The sequence below is a fragment of the Atheta coriaria genome, unplaced genomic scaffold (genome assembly GCF_025399875.1).
Source record: "Atheta coriaria isolate IRGN ID8LTWV9N9 unplaced genomic scaffold, Caltech_Dcor_3.1 hic_scaffold_7_pilon, whole genome shotgun sequence".
NCBI classification, from domain to species: Eukaryota; Metazoa; Arthropoda; class Insecta; order Coleoptera; family Staphylinidae; genus Dalotia; species Dalotia coriaria.
Genome location: NW_027045449.1, coordinates 10,195,182 through 10,208,250, shown reverse-complemented (window position 1 = coordinate 10,208,250; position 13,069 = coordinate 10,195,182). Strand labels below are relative to the sequence as shown.

The 13,069-nt window shown below is 34.2% G+C and overlaps 4 protein-coding genes across 8 annotated transcripts; 2 read left to right on the top strand and 2 right to left on the bottom strand.

Moving 5' to 3' along the window:
- Nucleotides 1-6,730: 6,730 nt before the first annotated feature.
- RpL35 (Ribosomal protein L35) lies at nucleotides 6,731-7,592 on the bottom strand. The gene is made up of 3 exons (XM_065306733.1): nucleotides 7,436-7,592; nucleotides 7,070-7,206; nucleotides 6,731-7,008 (listed from the first exon to the last, which is right to left on the bottom strand). The coding sequence occupies exons 1-3, from the start codon at nucleotides 7,436-7,438 to the stop codon at nucleotides 6,777-6,779; spliced, it is 372 nt and encodes a 123-aa protein (XP_065162805.1). The 5' UTR covers nucleotides 7,439-7,592; the 3' UTR covers nucleotides 6,731-6,776.
- A 15-nt stretch (nucleotides 7,593-7,607) lies between these two features.
- Nucleotides 7,608-9,411, top strand: LOC135795154 (pyrimidine-specific ribonucleoside hydrolase RihA-like). 2 transcript variants are annotated; one of them, XM_065306725.1, is made up of 5 exons: nucleotides 7,608-7,765; nucleotides 8,201-8,412; nucleotides 8,468-8,759; nucleotides 8,816-8,952; nucleotides 9,011-9,411. In XM_065306725.1, exons 2-5 carry the CDS (start codon nucleotides 8,212-8,214, stop codon nucleotides 9,329-9,331), a joined length of 951 nt encoding a protein of 316 aa, XP_065162797.1. In that variant the 5' UTR covers nucleotides 7,608-7,765; nucleotides 8,201-8,211; the 3' UTR covers nucleotides 9,332-9,411. The 2 variants fall into 2 exon arrangements, with proteins under 2 accessions (XP_065162797.1, XP_065162795.1); XM_065306723.1 differs by lacking the exon at nucleotides 7,608-7,765 and having other exon boundaries at nucleotides 7,986-8,412.
- A 148-nt stretch (nucleotides 9,412-9,559) lies between these two features.
- Nucleotides 9,560-11,010, top strand: LOC135795153 (nucleoside hydrolase-like). 2 transcript variants are annotated; one of them, XM_065306722.1, is made up of 5 exons: nucleotides 9,565-9,710; nucleotides 9,767-10,018; nucleotides 10,070-10,361; nucleotides 10,424-10,563; nucleotides 10,618-11,010. In XM_065306722.1, the coding sequence occupies exons 2-5, from the start codon at nucleotides 9,815-9,817 to the stop codon at nucleotides 10,936-10,938; spliced, it is 957 nt and encodes a 318-aa protein (XP_065162794.1). In that variant the 5' UTR covers nucleotides 9,565-9,710; nucleotides 9,767-9,814; the 3' UTR covers nucleotides 10,939-11,010. The 2 variants fall into 2 exon arrangements, with proteins under 2 accessions (XP_065162793.1, XP_065162794.1); XM_065306721.1 differs by having other exon boundaries at nucleotides 9,560-10,018.
- Nucleotides 10,946-13,006, bottom strand: Mic26-27 (MICOS subunit 26/27). Of its 3 annotated transcripts, none has more exons than XM_065306731.1 (5): nucleotides 12,874-13,006; nucleotides 12,233-12,500; nucleotides 11,921-12,166; nucleotides 11,688-11,731; nucleotides 10,946-11,194 (listed from the first exon to the last, which is right to left on the bottom strand). In XM_065306731.1, exons 1-5 carry the CDS (start codon nucleotides 12,892-12,894, stop codon nucleotides 11,177-11,179), a joined length of 597 nt encoding a protein of 198 aa, XP_065162803.1. In that variant the 5' UTR covers nucleotides 12,895-13,006; the 3' UTR covers nucleotides 10,946-11,176. The 3 variants fall into 3 exon arrangements, with proteins under 3 accessions (XP_065162803.1, XP_065162801.1, XP_065162802.1); XM_065306729.1 differs by having other exon boundaries at nucleotides 11,688-11,848; nucleotides 12,874-13,001; XM_065306730.1 differs by lacking the exon at nucleotides 12,874-13,006 and adding an exon at nucleotides 12,565-12,723 and having other exon boundaries at nucleotides 11,688-11,848.
- Nucleotides 13,007-13,069: the final 63 nt, after the last annotated feature.

Genomic DNA, 13,069 nt, shown 5'->3' with positions numbered 1-13,069 from the left:
AAAACATTGTCAAGGGGGGGTGCTTGATACTTTTTTTCGACGATTTTTGATAATTAATATCTCTTAAACTAAAAGCGATAGCTACCAACGAATCGTTGATTATGAAAGATTGGAAAATTCTCTATCAGATAAAAAAATAAAATAATTATATTTCCTATAGCAAAAGGTCGAAAAACGCGGCTAAAAGTGCTAAAAAATGACATTTTGCAATTTTTGCCCATTTATTCAAACGCGAATATCTCGTAAACTAAAAGAGATAATTAAGATCTGATCGCAGCGTCTTAATCTACGGACTATTCTCTATCAGATAGGATAGTTAAAAGGGAAATCTGAAAGATGAAATTTTCATTCTTAAGAAAAAAATTGCCAAGGGGGGGTGCTTGATACTTTTTTTCGACGATTTTCAGAAATTCATATCTCTTAAACTAAAAGAGATAGCTATCAACGAATTGTTGATTATGAAAGATTGGAAAATTCTCTATCAGATAAAAAAATAAAATAATTATATTTTCTATAGCAAAAGGTCGAAAAACGCGACTAAAAGTGCTAAAAAATGACATTTTGCAATTTTTGCCCATTTTATTCAAACGCGAATATCTCGTAAACTAAAAGAGATAATTAAGATCTGATCGCAGCGTCTTAATCTACGGACTATTCTCTATCAGATAGGATAGTTAAAAGGGAAATCTGAAAGATGAAATTTTCATTCTTAAGAAAAAAATTGCCAAGGGGGGGTGCTTGATACTTTTTTTCGACGATTTTCAAAAATTCATATCTCTTAAACTAAAAGAGATAGCTATCAACGAATTGTTGATTATGAAAGATTGGAAAATTCTCTATCAGATAAAAATATAAAATAATTATATTTCCTAGAGTAAAAGGTCGAAAAACGCGACTAAAAGTGCTAAAAAGTGACATTTTGCAATTTTTGCCCATTTTATTCAATCGCGAATATTTCGTAAACTAAAAGAGATAATTAAGATCTGATCGCAGCGTCTTAATCTACGGACTATTCTCTATCAGATAGGATAGTTAAAACGGAAATCTGAGAGAAAAATTTTTCATTCTTAAGAAAAAATTGCCAAGGGGGGGTGCTTGATACTTTTTTTCGACGATTTTTGATAATTAATATCTCTTAAACTAAAAGCGATAGCTACCAACGAATCGTTGATTATGAAAGATTGGAAAATTCTCTATCAGATAAAAAAATAAAATAATTATATTTCCTATAGCAAAAGGTCGAAAAACGCGACTAAAAGTGCTAAAAAATGACATTTTGCAATTTTTGCCCATTTTATTCAAACGCGAATATCTCGTAAACTAAAAGAGATAATTAAGATCTGATCGCAGCGTCTTAATCTACGGACTATTCTCTATCAGATAGGAGAGTTAAAACGGAAATCTGAGAGAAAAAATTTTCATTCTTAAGAAAAAATTGCCAAGGGGGGGTGCTGGACAATTTTTATCGACGATTTTCTATAATTAATATCTCTTAAACTAAAAACAATAGCAACTAACAAATTGCTGATTATGAAAGATTGGAAAATTCTCTATCAGATAAAAATATAAAATAATTAAGTATCGATGGGTGAAAAGGCAAAAAATGTGACTAAAAGTGCTAAAAATTGAAATTTTGCAAATTTTGACAATATTTGAAATGAGAACGTTTTTAGGATCGTTGTGATAATTAAGATCTGATCGCAGCGTCTTAATCTACGGACTATTCTCTATTAGATAGGATCGTTAAAAAGGAAATCTGAGAGATGAAATTGTCATTCTTAAGAAAAAATTGCCAAGGGGGGGTGCTTGATACTTTTTTTGCTTGATAAATTTTATCGTCGATTTTCGATACTTAATATCTTTTGAACTAAAAGCGATAGCAACCTACGAATTGTTGATTATGAAAGATTGAAAATTCTCTATAAGATAAAAATATAAAATCCTTATATTTCCTAGAGTAAAAGGTCGAAAAACGCGACTAAAAGTGCTAAAAAGTGACATTTTGCAATTTTTGCCCATTTTATTAAATCGCGAATATCTCGTAAACTAACAGAGATAAATAGGATCTGATTGCAGCGTCTTAATCTACGGACTATTCTCTATAAGATAGGAAACAAAACATTAGTTACACAATTTCGGACAATGAGTTCAGGCGAAACCCTAAGTTTACCATAAATTTCGTCTTGTTCTCCATAAATATTTAAATTAGTATTCGTACCAGGTAACACATTAATCCAACAAGTTGTACAGAAGTCAAAAATGGTTCGCACAAGTGCAAAATATTATTTATAATCAATTACATACGCGATAAATATTTACCGATAGACCAAACACTACAATTGACACAAAATTCAATTAAATATAACGCGATATACCGAATTTACAACGAGAAACACGAATACTCGACGGAGTATTCTTATCTGCCGCACAAAGTAATAACTACGTGCCGGCATCACAACTGTGCATGTCGACTTTCACTCGCAGAAATATTTTTAGTTAAAACATGCAGCGTTGCGCTACCTGAGAATACTTTATTATACCTCCAGAAAATACAAAGCGTTTCAAAAAGTGTGGCGTACATATGAGGCAGTGAGCGATTGCCTATGTATCAGTGAGTGGTCACGCATTTAAGTGGCCGTGTCCGTGTATCACACGTACACGAGAGTGTACATGCACCACTCTATATAAACAAATGTTTACACCTAACTCGTAACTTCAAATATAAAAGTCAATAGGATATACTTATTCAAAATAAATTAATCTAATTATATTATATATATTATATAATTATTATTATATTATTAATTGATAGTTTTTATCGACGATTTTCGACAGCGAATATTTTCTAAACTAAAAGAGATAGCAACCCGAAAATTGTTGATTACGGAAGATTGTAAAATTCTCTATCAGATGGAAATAGTTAAATAAATAAAATAATTTAATTTAATGGGGCAAGAGCAATGGAGCAAATTTTGACGATTTATTTCATTTGCGAATATCCGGTAAACTAAAAGATATAGAAAGGGACGAATCGCAGAGAAATCTAGGAAATGAAATTTTAATTCATAAGAAAAAATGGGCACTTGGGGGTGTTGCGACACGTTCCGAAACCGTGTTGAAAAGAGCTAAAAATTGGACATTTTCATTTTCTCTTATTTTAATATCTATTATATCGGAAACTACGCGGTAGAGAGGTGCGGATTGAAAATTAATAATCTACTGAAAATTCTCTATAAGACAAAATATTAAAAGTGCATGCTATACCTCAGCGAAGCAAACACGGCCGCGACAGTTCATGATAAGACTACCTGCTGCCCGAACGCGCAAAGCCGGCGCAAGGATGGCACGCGACGATTGCCCGCGATTTTGTGCGTGAATTGCATTTGGCACAATACATGCGATCTAAACTAAACTAGAAGACCAGCAGAGCGAGGCGTGAAAGTATGGCAACGACAACACACGGCAATCTTGAACGTAGCGATTCGCACGACGATAAGAAAGTGTAAATCGGGTTCAAAACAAACACAATTCTCCTGTCGAATGCTCACGTTTGCTGATATAACATATAGAAATGAACAAAACAAGTCTATGATTTTTAGTTCATGCTAAGGCTATCTATAAATGATACATGTACCAGTCCCATAATTTTAATTAAGTATTAAAATAATGATAAATTAAAATTAGATTTATGTAATTTTAAATTCTTATGATGAAATATTATCCGTTTTATACATTAAATATTTAAGCGATATATAAATGTTATTAAGATGAGATGATGAGGAATATGTCTTATTGAATCATCACCAAATAAAATTCAACAACATTGCAATATAATTAAGTGTAGAACTAAACTGAAATCTAAGTACACGGCAAACAGTTTCTATATCTAATGAAATTATTTTACTTACCGGTTATGAAAGAAGGTATGTAGATCGACGGCAAGTTGGCGAATGCTGAAATAAATGAGAAACAACACATTAGCTACAGCATTTCGTGCTATGTTGAAATGAATCTGCGTTCCGTCGGAACTCAAACTTTGAATTAAAATTCTTGTTATTCGCATAATAATCATAACAATGACAATATTTACCTAGTAGCACATTGATCCATGCTCCTCTGTTGATGACAAATATATTTTTCATAAATCAATTAGTTATTAGCGTTCATAGCTGTGATATTTCCATCGAACACGTGAATACATTAAACACGCAAAATCTACAATTACGAAGATTACACACGCGATAAATAGCTGATATAAGATCAAACACGTTTATTAACACTAATTATCACCGGCAATCAGGAAATATAACACGATTTACGGAACTTGCATCAAAGAATAACACAAGTCGAAAGTGTGGAATGTGCACTCGCCGTTATCGCACCGATTGAACAAAACAAAATTCTCTCGCTGGAATATTTCGAGGTAAACCTACGAGTACATCGTTACGCCATCTGAGAACAGTTTAGAGTACCTCGCAAAACAACAAAGTGTTTCAAACAGTGTGGCGCGCATGTGTGTCAGTGCAAAATTGTCTATGAGGCAGTGAGTGGTCACGCACTTAAATAGCAGCGTACGTGAGAGACACGTACACGAAAGTGCGCATGCATCACCCTGTCTAAATAACTAGCAAATTTACGCAAAAATTCAATAAGTCAAATCTTGATGACGCATGATTTTCAAATTTAATCTATCAAATAACAAGCACAAATCACAGACTGTTAGGTCTTTAAAACAACATGACGACAATGATGACAACACACAAATCAAGTTTAAATAGATTTATTGTAATTACGATAGTCTTAATAGTCTTTGTCCATAGTTAAGGCACACAAACTTTCATTAATTTTCATCAATTTTCAATAGTGAATATCTTCTAAACTAAAAGAGATAGCAACTAGAAAATGGTAGATTGTGAAAAATAGGAAAATTCTCTGTAAAATGAAAATATAGAATAATTAAAGTTCATGGGCTAAACGGTTCAAAAACGATTATGTTAATGAATACGAGTCACTTCTACCGCAACCCCTATACGGTGCCCTGAATACAAGTCACTTCTACCGCTACCTTCGTACAGTGCCCTAAACACAAGTCACTTCTACCGTCACCCCCTACGGTGCTCTGAACTCGAGTCACTTTTACCGCTACCCTCATATGGTGCCCTGAATCGAGTCACTTCTACCGCTACCCTCGTACGGCGCCCTAAAGACGAGTCACTTCTACCGTCACCCCAACGGTGCCCTGAAGACGAATCACTTTTACCGCTAGCCTCGTACGGTGCAAAATTTCCTATATATACATATATATCTATACTAGCTGCCCTGCCGAACTTCGTCCCGACTTTTCTTTCCTGAATATTTTCGAAATTCCTGAAAGACTTTTTAGCTATATGTGCCACATCCATTATTATTATAACTCACAGTTTCTATTTCAAAATTAGACAAATTCATTTTTATAATTATTGTCACAAAATGACTTTCAAAAATTCAAATATACAGGGTTAATTATCGAAATTATCGAAAACAAAATTTAATCAAACGTCAAAATGAATCTCCTTATTTATTTTGTTGTTAGTTCAATTGTACGCGCAGTTGCTTCAGCGTACAAGGACACCAAGTCTACCAATCGCACTTACTGATACCGTTGTTGGTACGTGCAAGGTAATTCGATGCACTCACAGGCACACATACACTAACATGCTCTGCGAAATCACCTGATCTATTTTAACGCAAATAACGCATGCTAGAGTCATCTCGGAACTATAAAATATAATTGAAGATGTTACGTTTGTGAGTGTGCATGTGTACCAATGCTTAGCTCGTATGAGTATGATGCAGGACTCTGATAATTGAACATTTTACATTTACGAATTACTGATTTGTAATTATTATTGATATGTGATATTATAATATTACGACCAAATAAATAAAATATTATCTAATTTTAAATATGAATTACGTATTCAAAAACAAAAACAAATTACTTTCTTGTTATTGTACTCGTATTCCAAAGTTAAAAAGTTGAAAATTTGAGCTATGTAATGCTTTTATGTTATCAAAAAGAACAAAATTTCCCGGATTTTAATTAAAATATTTAATTTGTAGTCTCATATAAAAATTCTAGAAAGTCAAAATTTACAATGATACTATGAAAACTGCAACTGTGATATGTTAATTCATTTTATGTACACTTTAAAGAAAAATAATTTTTATTAAAAACTTACCAGTGTGTATCCGCCGTGAACTATCCGACGGCAACTGACTCAGGAACACACACTTGAACACTATAATTTGTTTTCCAAACACTGCACACCTGACAGATCATTAGCAAATCACAAGATTTTTCTGTTGTTACAAAATGCGATCGATATTTAATCGATTGAAACGAAATTTACCACATTTAACTCTCAATTAACGCGTGATGCGTGAGTTCCGTGTTCCGACCAACTGACAACATGTTTACTCAACTAATGTTCTCTCGACTATTTTAGTGCATCCTAGCGCCATCTATGTACAAGTAACTGAACTAATGTCGATAACACAGGAATAAACATAACACTGCTACTAGGTTGTCAAACTTCAAAACTGCTGTTTTTAGTTTCACGTTTTCTAACTTCTCGAAATTTATTTAAATGATACAAATTAAATTTTCTCTTAATTTTAATTTGCAATTTTCAGAGTAAACTTCGAATCGCACCCTTCTGACATCTTCACGAATAATTAATGCAAAATGTTGAGGTTTTTAATGTTTTATTTTCTTAATATTTAGAAAAATCAAATTAAGCCATAACAGCATACTTCCTTGGTGGGAAAATGGACCTCTTTCGAATTTCCTTTGGCGTCTGCATTTTTTGCTGGTGCTTGTTCAATGCACGACGGATAGCGCGAGTCTTCTTAACTCTGAGGTCCAATGGCTTGTATTTCTTGTCTTTGAAGAGTTTGCGCAAATTTTCCTTTTGCTTTTGGTGCATAACAATGTACACACGGGCAATTGCTTTGCGCACAACACGGCTAAATTAAAAAATTAAAATTAATATCATATTGTTCATGTTTTAAGACATGTAACACCTACATCTTAGACAATTTTGATGGGGCACCTCCAGTCACCTTAGAAACCCTAAGTTGGGACAATTCTGTCTTAAGATCATTGAGCTGCTTGTCCAGCTCCTTCTTGTCCTTCGTACGCAACTCGGAGCACTTGACTTTGCCCTAAAATCAAAGAGAAAAACATACTCAACATCAAATAACAACAGTATCGTAAACACACATATACATAACCTTAACAAGTGCATTTTCATCATTTTCTAAATAAATACGAAATTATCCGTAAAACTATTAATAAAACAAAACACCGGTGTATATCCGAATTTGATTGTGAGTGGTTTCATTAATCGATGGTTACACATAATTAAGATTTACATGGAATTTGATAACATACCATTTTGACTCGTTGAACTGAACGTCAGAAAGAATTGCTCCGCATCTAGTTACTTACCAAATCGAAATTTAGTTATTTAGTTACTCGGTATGCGCATGCGTCTCCCTCCAGGCATAGGACGAATCATCGTACGAGTGGAACAGATGATTGAATTTAAATTTCAATTTTTTGTAGGCACATATTTTTAGAATATTCATATTGAGGCGTTTCTAATCGCTCAGCTGAGTTAATTCCACATGTTGATTTATCATTATAAGAAATCTGAAGGTTATGATTTGATTAATCTTTTATTTCCATTATAATAATTGTGCGTAAAAAATATTCGCACGCGTAAGTTGTTTTTTGTTATTTTTATCATATCACATCATAAGCGATAAAATTGCTTTGTTGCAAATATAAAAATAAATTCGCGCAATCATTCATAATTTAAACATTAAGTTTCAAAACGTGAGTCGCAATAGATTAATACGCAAATTATTTACGATAAAATATTTCAAGAATTTAATTTCGAAAGTTTACTTTATTTCAAGTAGCGCGCTTATCATCAACGAGGCTTTATTGACTTTAATTATTTTCTCTAATTATCTATATTATAGTGATTATAGCTATCAAAACGTGATTGGTTGAACAAATTAGCATTGTATTCAAGTAACGTTCAACCTTCAGTGATTTCTTATCACTACATCTCATCAATTCAGATATATAAACAACTAAAAGTAATTTTTATGCTCAGTGGTTTAATCTAAATTTATAACTACCCAACAGTGGCATACACGATGTCTACGTCTAATGTGAAACGCATTATTTTCGACTGCGATCTTGGAACGGATGATGCCGTCGCCCTGTATCTGCTTCTCTTGGCCGAGAGGGAAGGAAAAGTGAAGATAGAAATGATTGTCTGCTCCAGAGGTAATGCCAGTTTGTATCATGTGAGCAGAAATGTTGTGCGCATGTTGGAATATGCGAATAGAACTGATGTAAGTATTCTTAATACTCTGTAATCAATTTATAACTTTGATATTTATACAATAGATTCCAATCTACAAAGGATCTCATGAGGTCCTGCTTCCGAGAACGGAAGAAGATGAATTCTATCATGGCGTCGATGGTTTCGGCGATTTAGTATATGACACAGAGCCGGATACTTCAATAATTCGGCCGGAACCAGCGTTTGTAGCAATGAGAGACTTGATAATAAATAATCCGAATGAAATCACTCTGATGGTGGTTGGACCAATGACGAATTGTGCCATTTTGTTGCGTATGTATGAAGATGTCGCTGATAAGATAAAAGATATTCATATCATGGGAGGCAATCACAACGGTAAAAATATATAATAACAAATACTTATTATTAGATTTTATGAAAACTCTGTTTAGGTGTTGGAAATGTTTCACCAGCAGCCGAATTTAATTTCCACATGGATCCGGAAGCGGCGCACATTACATTCGGCAGTGCCAAATGTCCGATGCATTTATTAACATGGGAATGTTGCTTTAACACTAAAACTCCAATGGTAAACTAAATAATTTTACTTGTTGTGATTGGTTTTATTATTGTTGAAATTTTTGAAGGCTTGGCGAATGAAAACACTGGGAACTTCCGCCGGTGGAAAAACATGGCAGCTTATTCATCGCGGAGAAGCTGCCATTTATAAAAACCCCAGGGAGAATTGGTTTCCGTGTGACGCTTACTTAGTTGCTGCACTTTTATATCCAGAAATAATTCTCGATCAGACTATGGCACACGTTGATGTAGAACTTGCCGGGAAATTGACACGAGGCCAGGTTGCCATTGATCATCTGCATAAAAAGAAACCCAATGTCAATATTATCAAAGAAATTGATTATAAATTGTTTGAGAAACTGATCACTGATGCCCATACACAATTGTAAGTTGAAGTAAAAGTTGAAGTATTGGCAATACTATTAAATTTGTAAGAATATAATAAAATATCTTTTTGCGCAAAAAAAAATTAATACTCAATACAAACAGAAGAAAAAACTCAAGCTACAAATTGTTTCCATGGTAACGATGGGTAAGTATGGTTGTCTAAAAATGTTTTTATACATCCTATAATTTCTAAATGATGTTATGAGTTATCACCGAATGCTTTTCAAGGTCTTAAATAAGTTATATAATAATCATACATTCAAATGCTATTTCCAGTTAACAGAAATTTTAATTTCTTTAATTATACATCATCAAGTGCACACTAGTCTTATCTAGTGATTGAGTATGTTGACTCTACTTATGACTATAAAAAAATTCTAGGTGAAGTGAAGGTGCCATTTTCGGTGATAAGATTTTAAACCAAAGTGTTTTTGAAGGTGTTACTGGTATAACTAATATAAAGTATCTCATACCTTAAATCTAAAATGTCTGCTTCCACCGATGTGAAGCGCATTATCTTCGACTGTGATCTTGGAACAGACGATGCAGTTGCTCTGTATTTACTTCTCTTGGCCGAGAGGGAAGGCAAAGTGAAGATAGAAATGATCATTTGCTCAAGAGGAAACGCCAGGCAGTATCATGTGTGCAGAAATGTAGTTCGAATGTTGGAATACGCAAATAGAACTGATGTAAGAACAAAACTAATATACTTTTGCGATTGTTTTTAAAAACGTGTTTAGATTCCTATTTATCGAGGATCTTATGATGTTTTACTTCCGAGTACATTCGAAGACCAAAACTATCACGGCGTCGATGGTTTTGCTGACTTAACATATGATGAAGAACCGGATACTTCTATAATACGCTCAGAGTCAGCATTTGTCGCCATGAGAGACTTAATTGTTAACAATCCACATGAAATTACAATGATTGTAGTTGGACCCATGACAAACTGTGCAATTTTATTACGTATGTACGAAGATGTCGCTGAAAATATTAAAGATATACGTATTATGGGTGGCAATCATCACGGTAAAATAAATTTTATAAAAATTATGCACCCCAAACCATAAAATTAATTTTTTCTAAATTAGGAGTTGGAAATGTTGTACAAGCAGCCGAATTCAATTTCCACATGGATCCGGAAGCTGCCCACATTGTTCTTGCCAGTGCAAAGTGTCCCATGCATTTGTTAACGTGGGAATGTTGTAATATTAATGCCAAAACACCCATGGTAATATATTTTACACTCAAAATTTCAAAAAAAAGATTATGAATTTCATTTAAGTCTTGGCGATTAAAAGAACTTGGTACTGCAGCTGCTGGAAAAACATGGCAGCTCATTCATCGAGCCGAATCAAAGATTTACAGTAAACCAAAGGAGCATTGGCATCCTTGTGACGCTTATCTGGTTGCCACTCTTCTGTATCCAGAGATAATCGTCGATCAAAGCATGGAACACGTGGATGTTGAGCTTGCTGGAAGATTAACGCGAGGACAAGTTGCTATTGATCATATGCACAAAAAGAAGCCTAATGTTAATCTTATAAAAGAAATCGATTATAAATTCTTTGAGAAAATCATAATGGCTGCCCATACGCAACTATAAACACGTCTAAGTATTCACACTTTTACTTGTTTGAACATTTACAACAAGAAAAATAATAAGATAATAACATTATTGCCAAAAGTAAATTAATCATACCTGTAAATACAATTTTCAACTATGGTACATAATACGTTTGTTGAGTCGGTCTTCTTGTGTAAATTTATTTGATTTCGCTTAAAAACGTGGCTACGTCGTAGTTGACGAGCGATAACTTATTATTATTATTATGCTCCGTCAATCACTTGTCTGTTTTCGCCTGTAAAAACAAAATTAAGTTTAGGTAAATTGCGGATACAAGACAAATTTATTGGCATGCAAAATCTTTGAAATCTTATCCCAGGCTTGCGTATGCAAACAGACAACAAAGTGATGGTGAAAGCTTTGATGGGTTAGGATTATTTTCCGGATTTTGCGGCTTTCGGTGGGCAGCAGGGTCCACAAGCGCAGTCGCCATTGTTAGCATGAAGGTTGGGAGATGGAAGGTCTTCAGGACGGGGGCAATTGGGCGGAGGATAAGGAAGCTCTTCGGGACAATCATCTTTGCTTCTTGCATGCATGCAGGAGCCATGGTGGCATGGGCAAGTCTCGTCACCCTCGTAATATTCAATATTGCGCTGTTGCGCTTCCGCGGGTGACACGTCTTCGCCAGCTTCTACCCGTTTGCGTAGCCCTTCCGCGCGCACAACTCTCTGATAACCACCTGAGCTTTTCTGATTATCGAGCCATTTGCATGGATCATCGGCACTAACCTTTTTCGGATCGCTGGCTTCAGCTGACAGCTTTTGTGATTTATCTGTAAGTGAAGCAGATGTTGAGGATACAAATTCGGACACCACTGACATGACCTCGGATACGCTGCCTGGTAATTTAGGTAAAGTTGGAAGTTCTAGTGGTTTGTCACCTTTTTTGACTGCATAATTTTGAAAAATTCATTTGAGATGCACACAGAAATCAATTTATATTATTGTAAAGTTTATCTTACCACCATAAGCAAAATTGTATGCAATTGTTGCATATCTATGACCTTCATCAAGAGCCAAACCTCCATATTCTCTGGCTTCCTTTGGATAGCACACAGCTGCCATGCCCAGTGCACCAACACTGGTATAAATCACTTTCTTGAAGAAACCTCCTCTTAGACCAAAGATGAAACCAGTCAGACCACCAATTGCAATTGCAGGTGCTTTGGGTGCTTGATTTTCTTCATCACCCAAATAATCAACCAACCCTTAATATTAAACCAAAAACAAGTTAAATTACTACAGAGTAAAGTCATTCGGTGACCAATACTTACATTGTGCATTATCAACACCTTCCTGCAAGTGGCCCCTGGTCATATCTTCATATTTTTTGACTTCATTAAAGACACTGTCAATATTCAATCGGATGGTTCTGATAGTCTCCTCAATAACGCCGGATTTTTCCACATGATGTTTTGTTTTGGGTGCACACTCTGTAGGTAACTTATCTTGAGTGTACAACGGTAATTCCGTGCGTTTACAGCACTTCAGGTCTGTTTCAGGGGCTATTACAGCTGCTGAGAACAGAATTCTAGATATTGCCTAAAAAATGAAGTACACATCTTTAGTATATCAATATTTAGAAACAATGGTTTATGTCAATTACGCGTGCACTCATGGTGGGTCTTTGCAGTGTCAGATGAGGGAGATTTCGACAAGAAATTAACAAATACAGGACAATATTACATAAATAGTGACGTTTTAAATGAGAGGTTAAACTAATCGATATCAACGTACTGTCAACGCGTTTGAAATCACGATGACCATGAAAATGTTTGAAATTTTGATCAAAATAACTCACTAAATAAGAATATTTAAGTTGAATTCATTTCTTTTGCGATTATAAGATATATGAGATGAATAATCATAGATTATGTATAAATATAGAGAATAATTATGATAAATAAATACAAACCGAAATGAATGAGCGCACCATTCTATGAAACAGATAAAAAATCCACAATAAATAAACTATATCAAATTTGGCATAATTTGAAACGTCGTTGTGACAGTATAAAACAAAATAATTAAATAATGCCCAGCAACAATTCCTTTAAAAGAATATTTCTCATACAAATCACAAAATCAACTCAAATTTCTCAAAAAAGAAA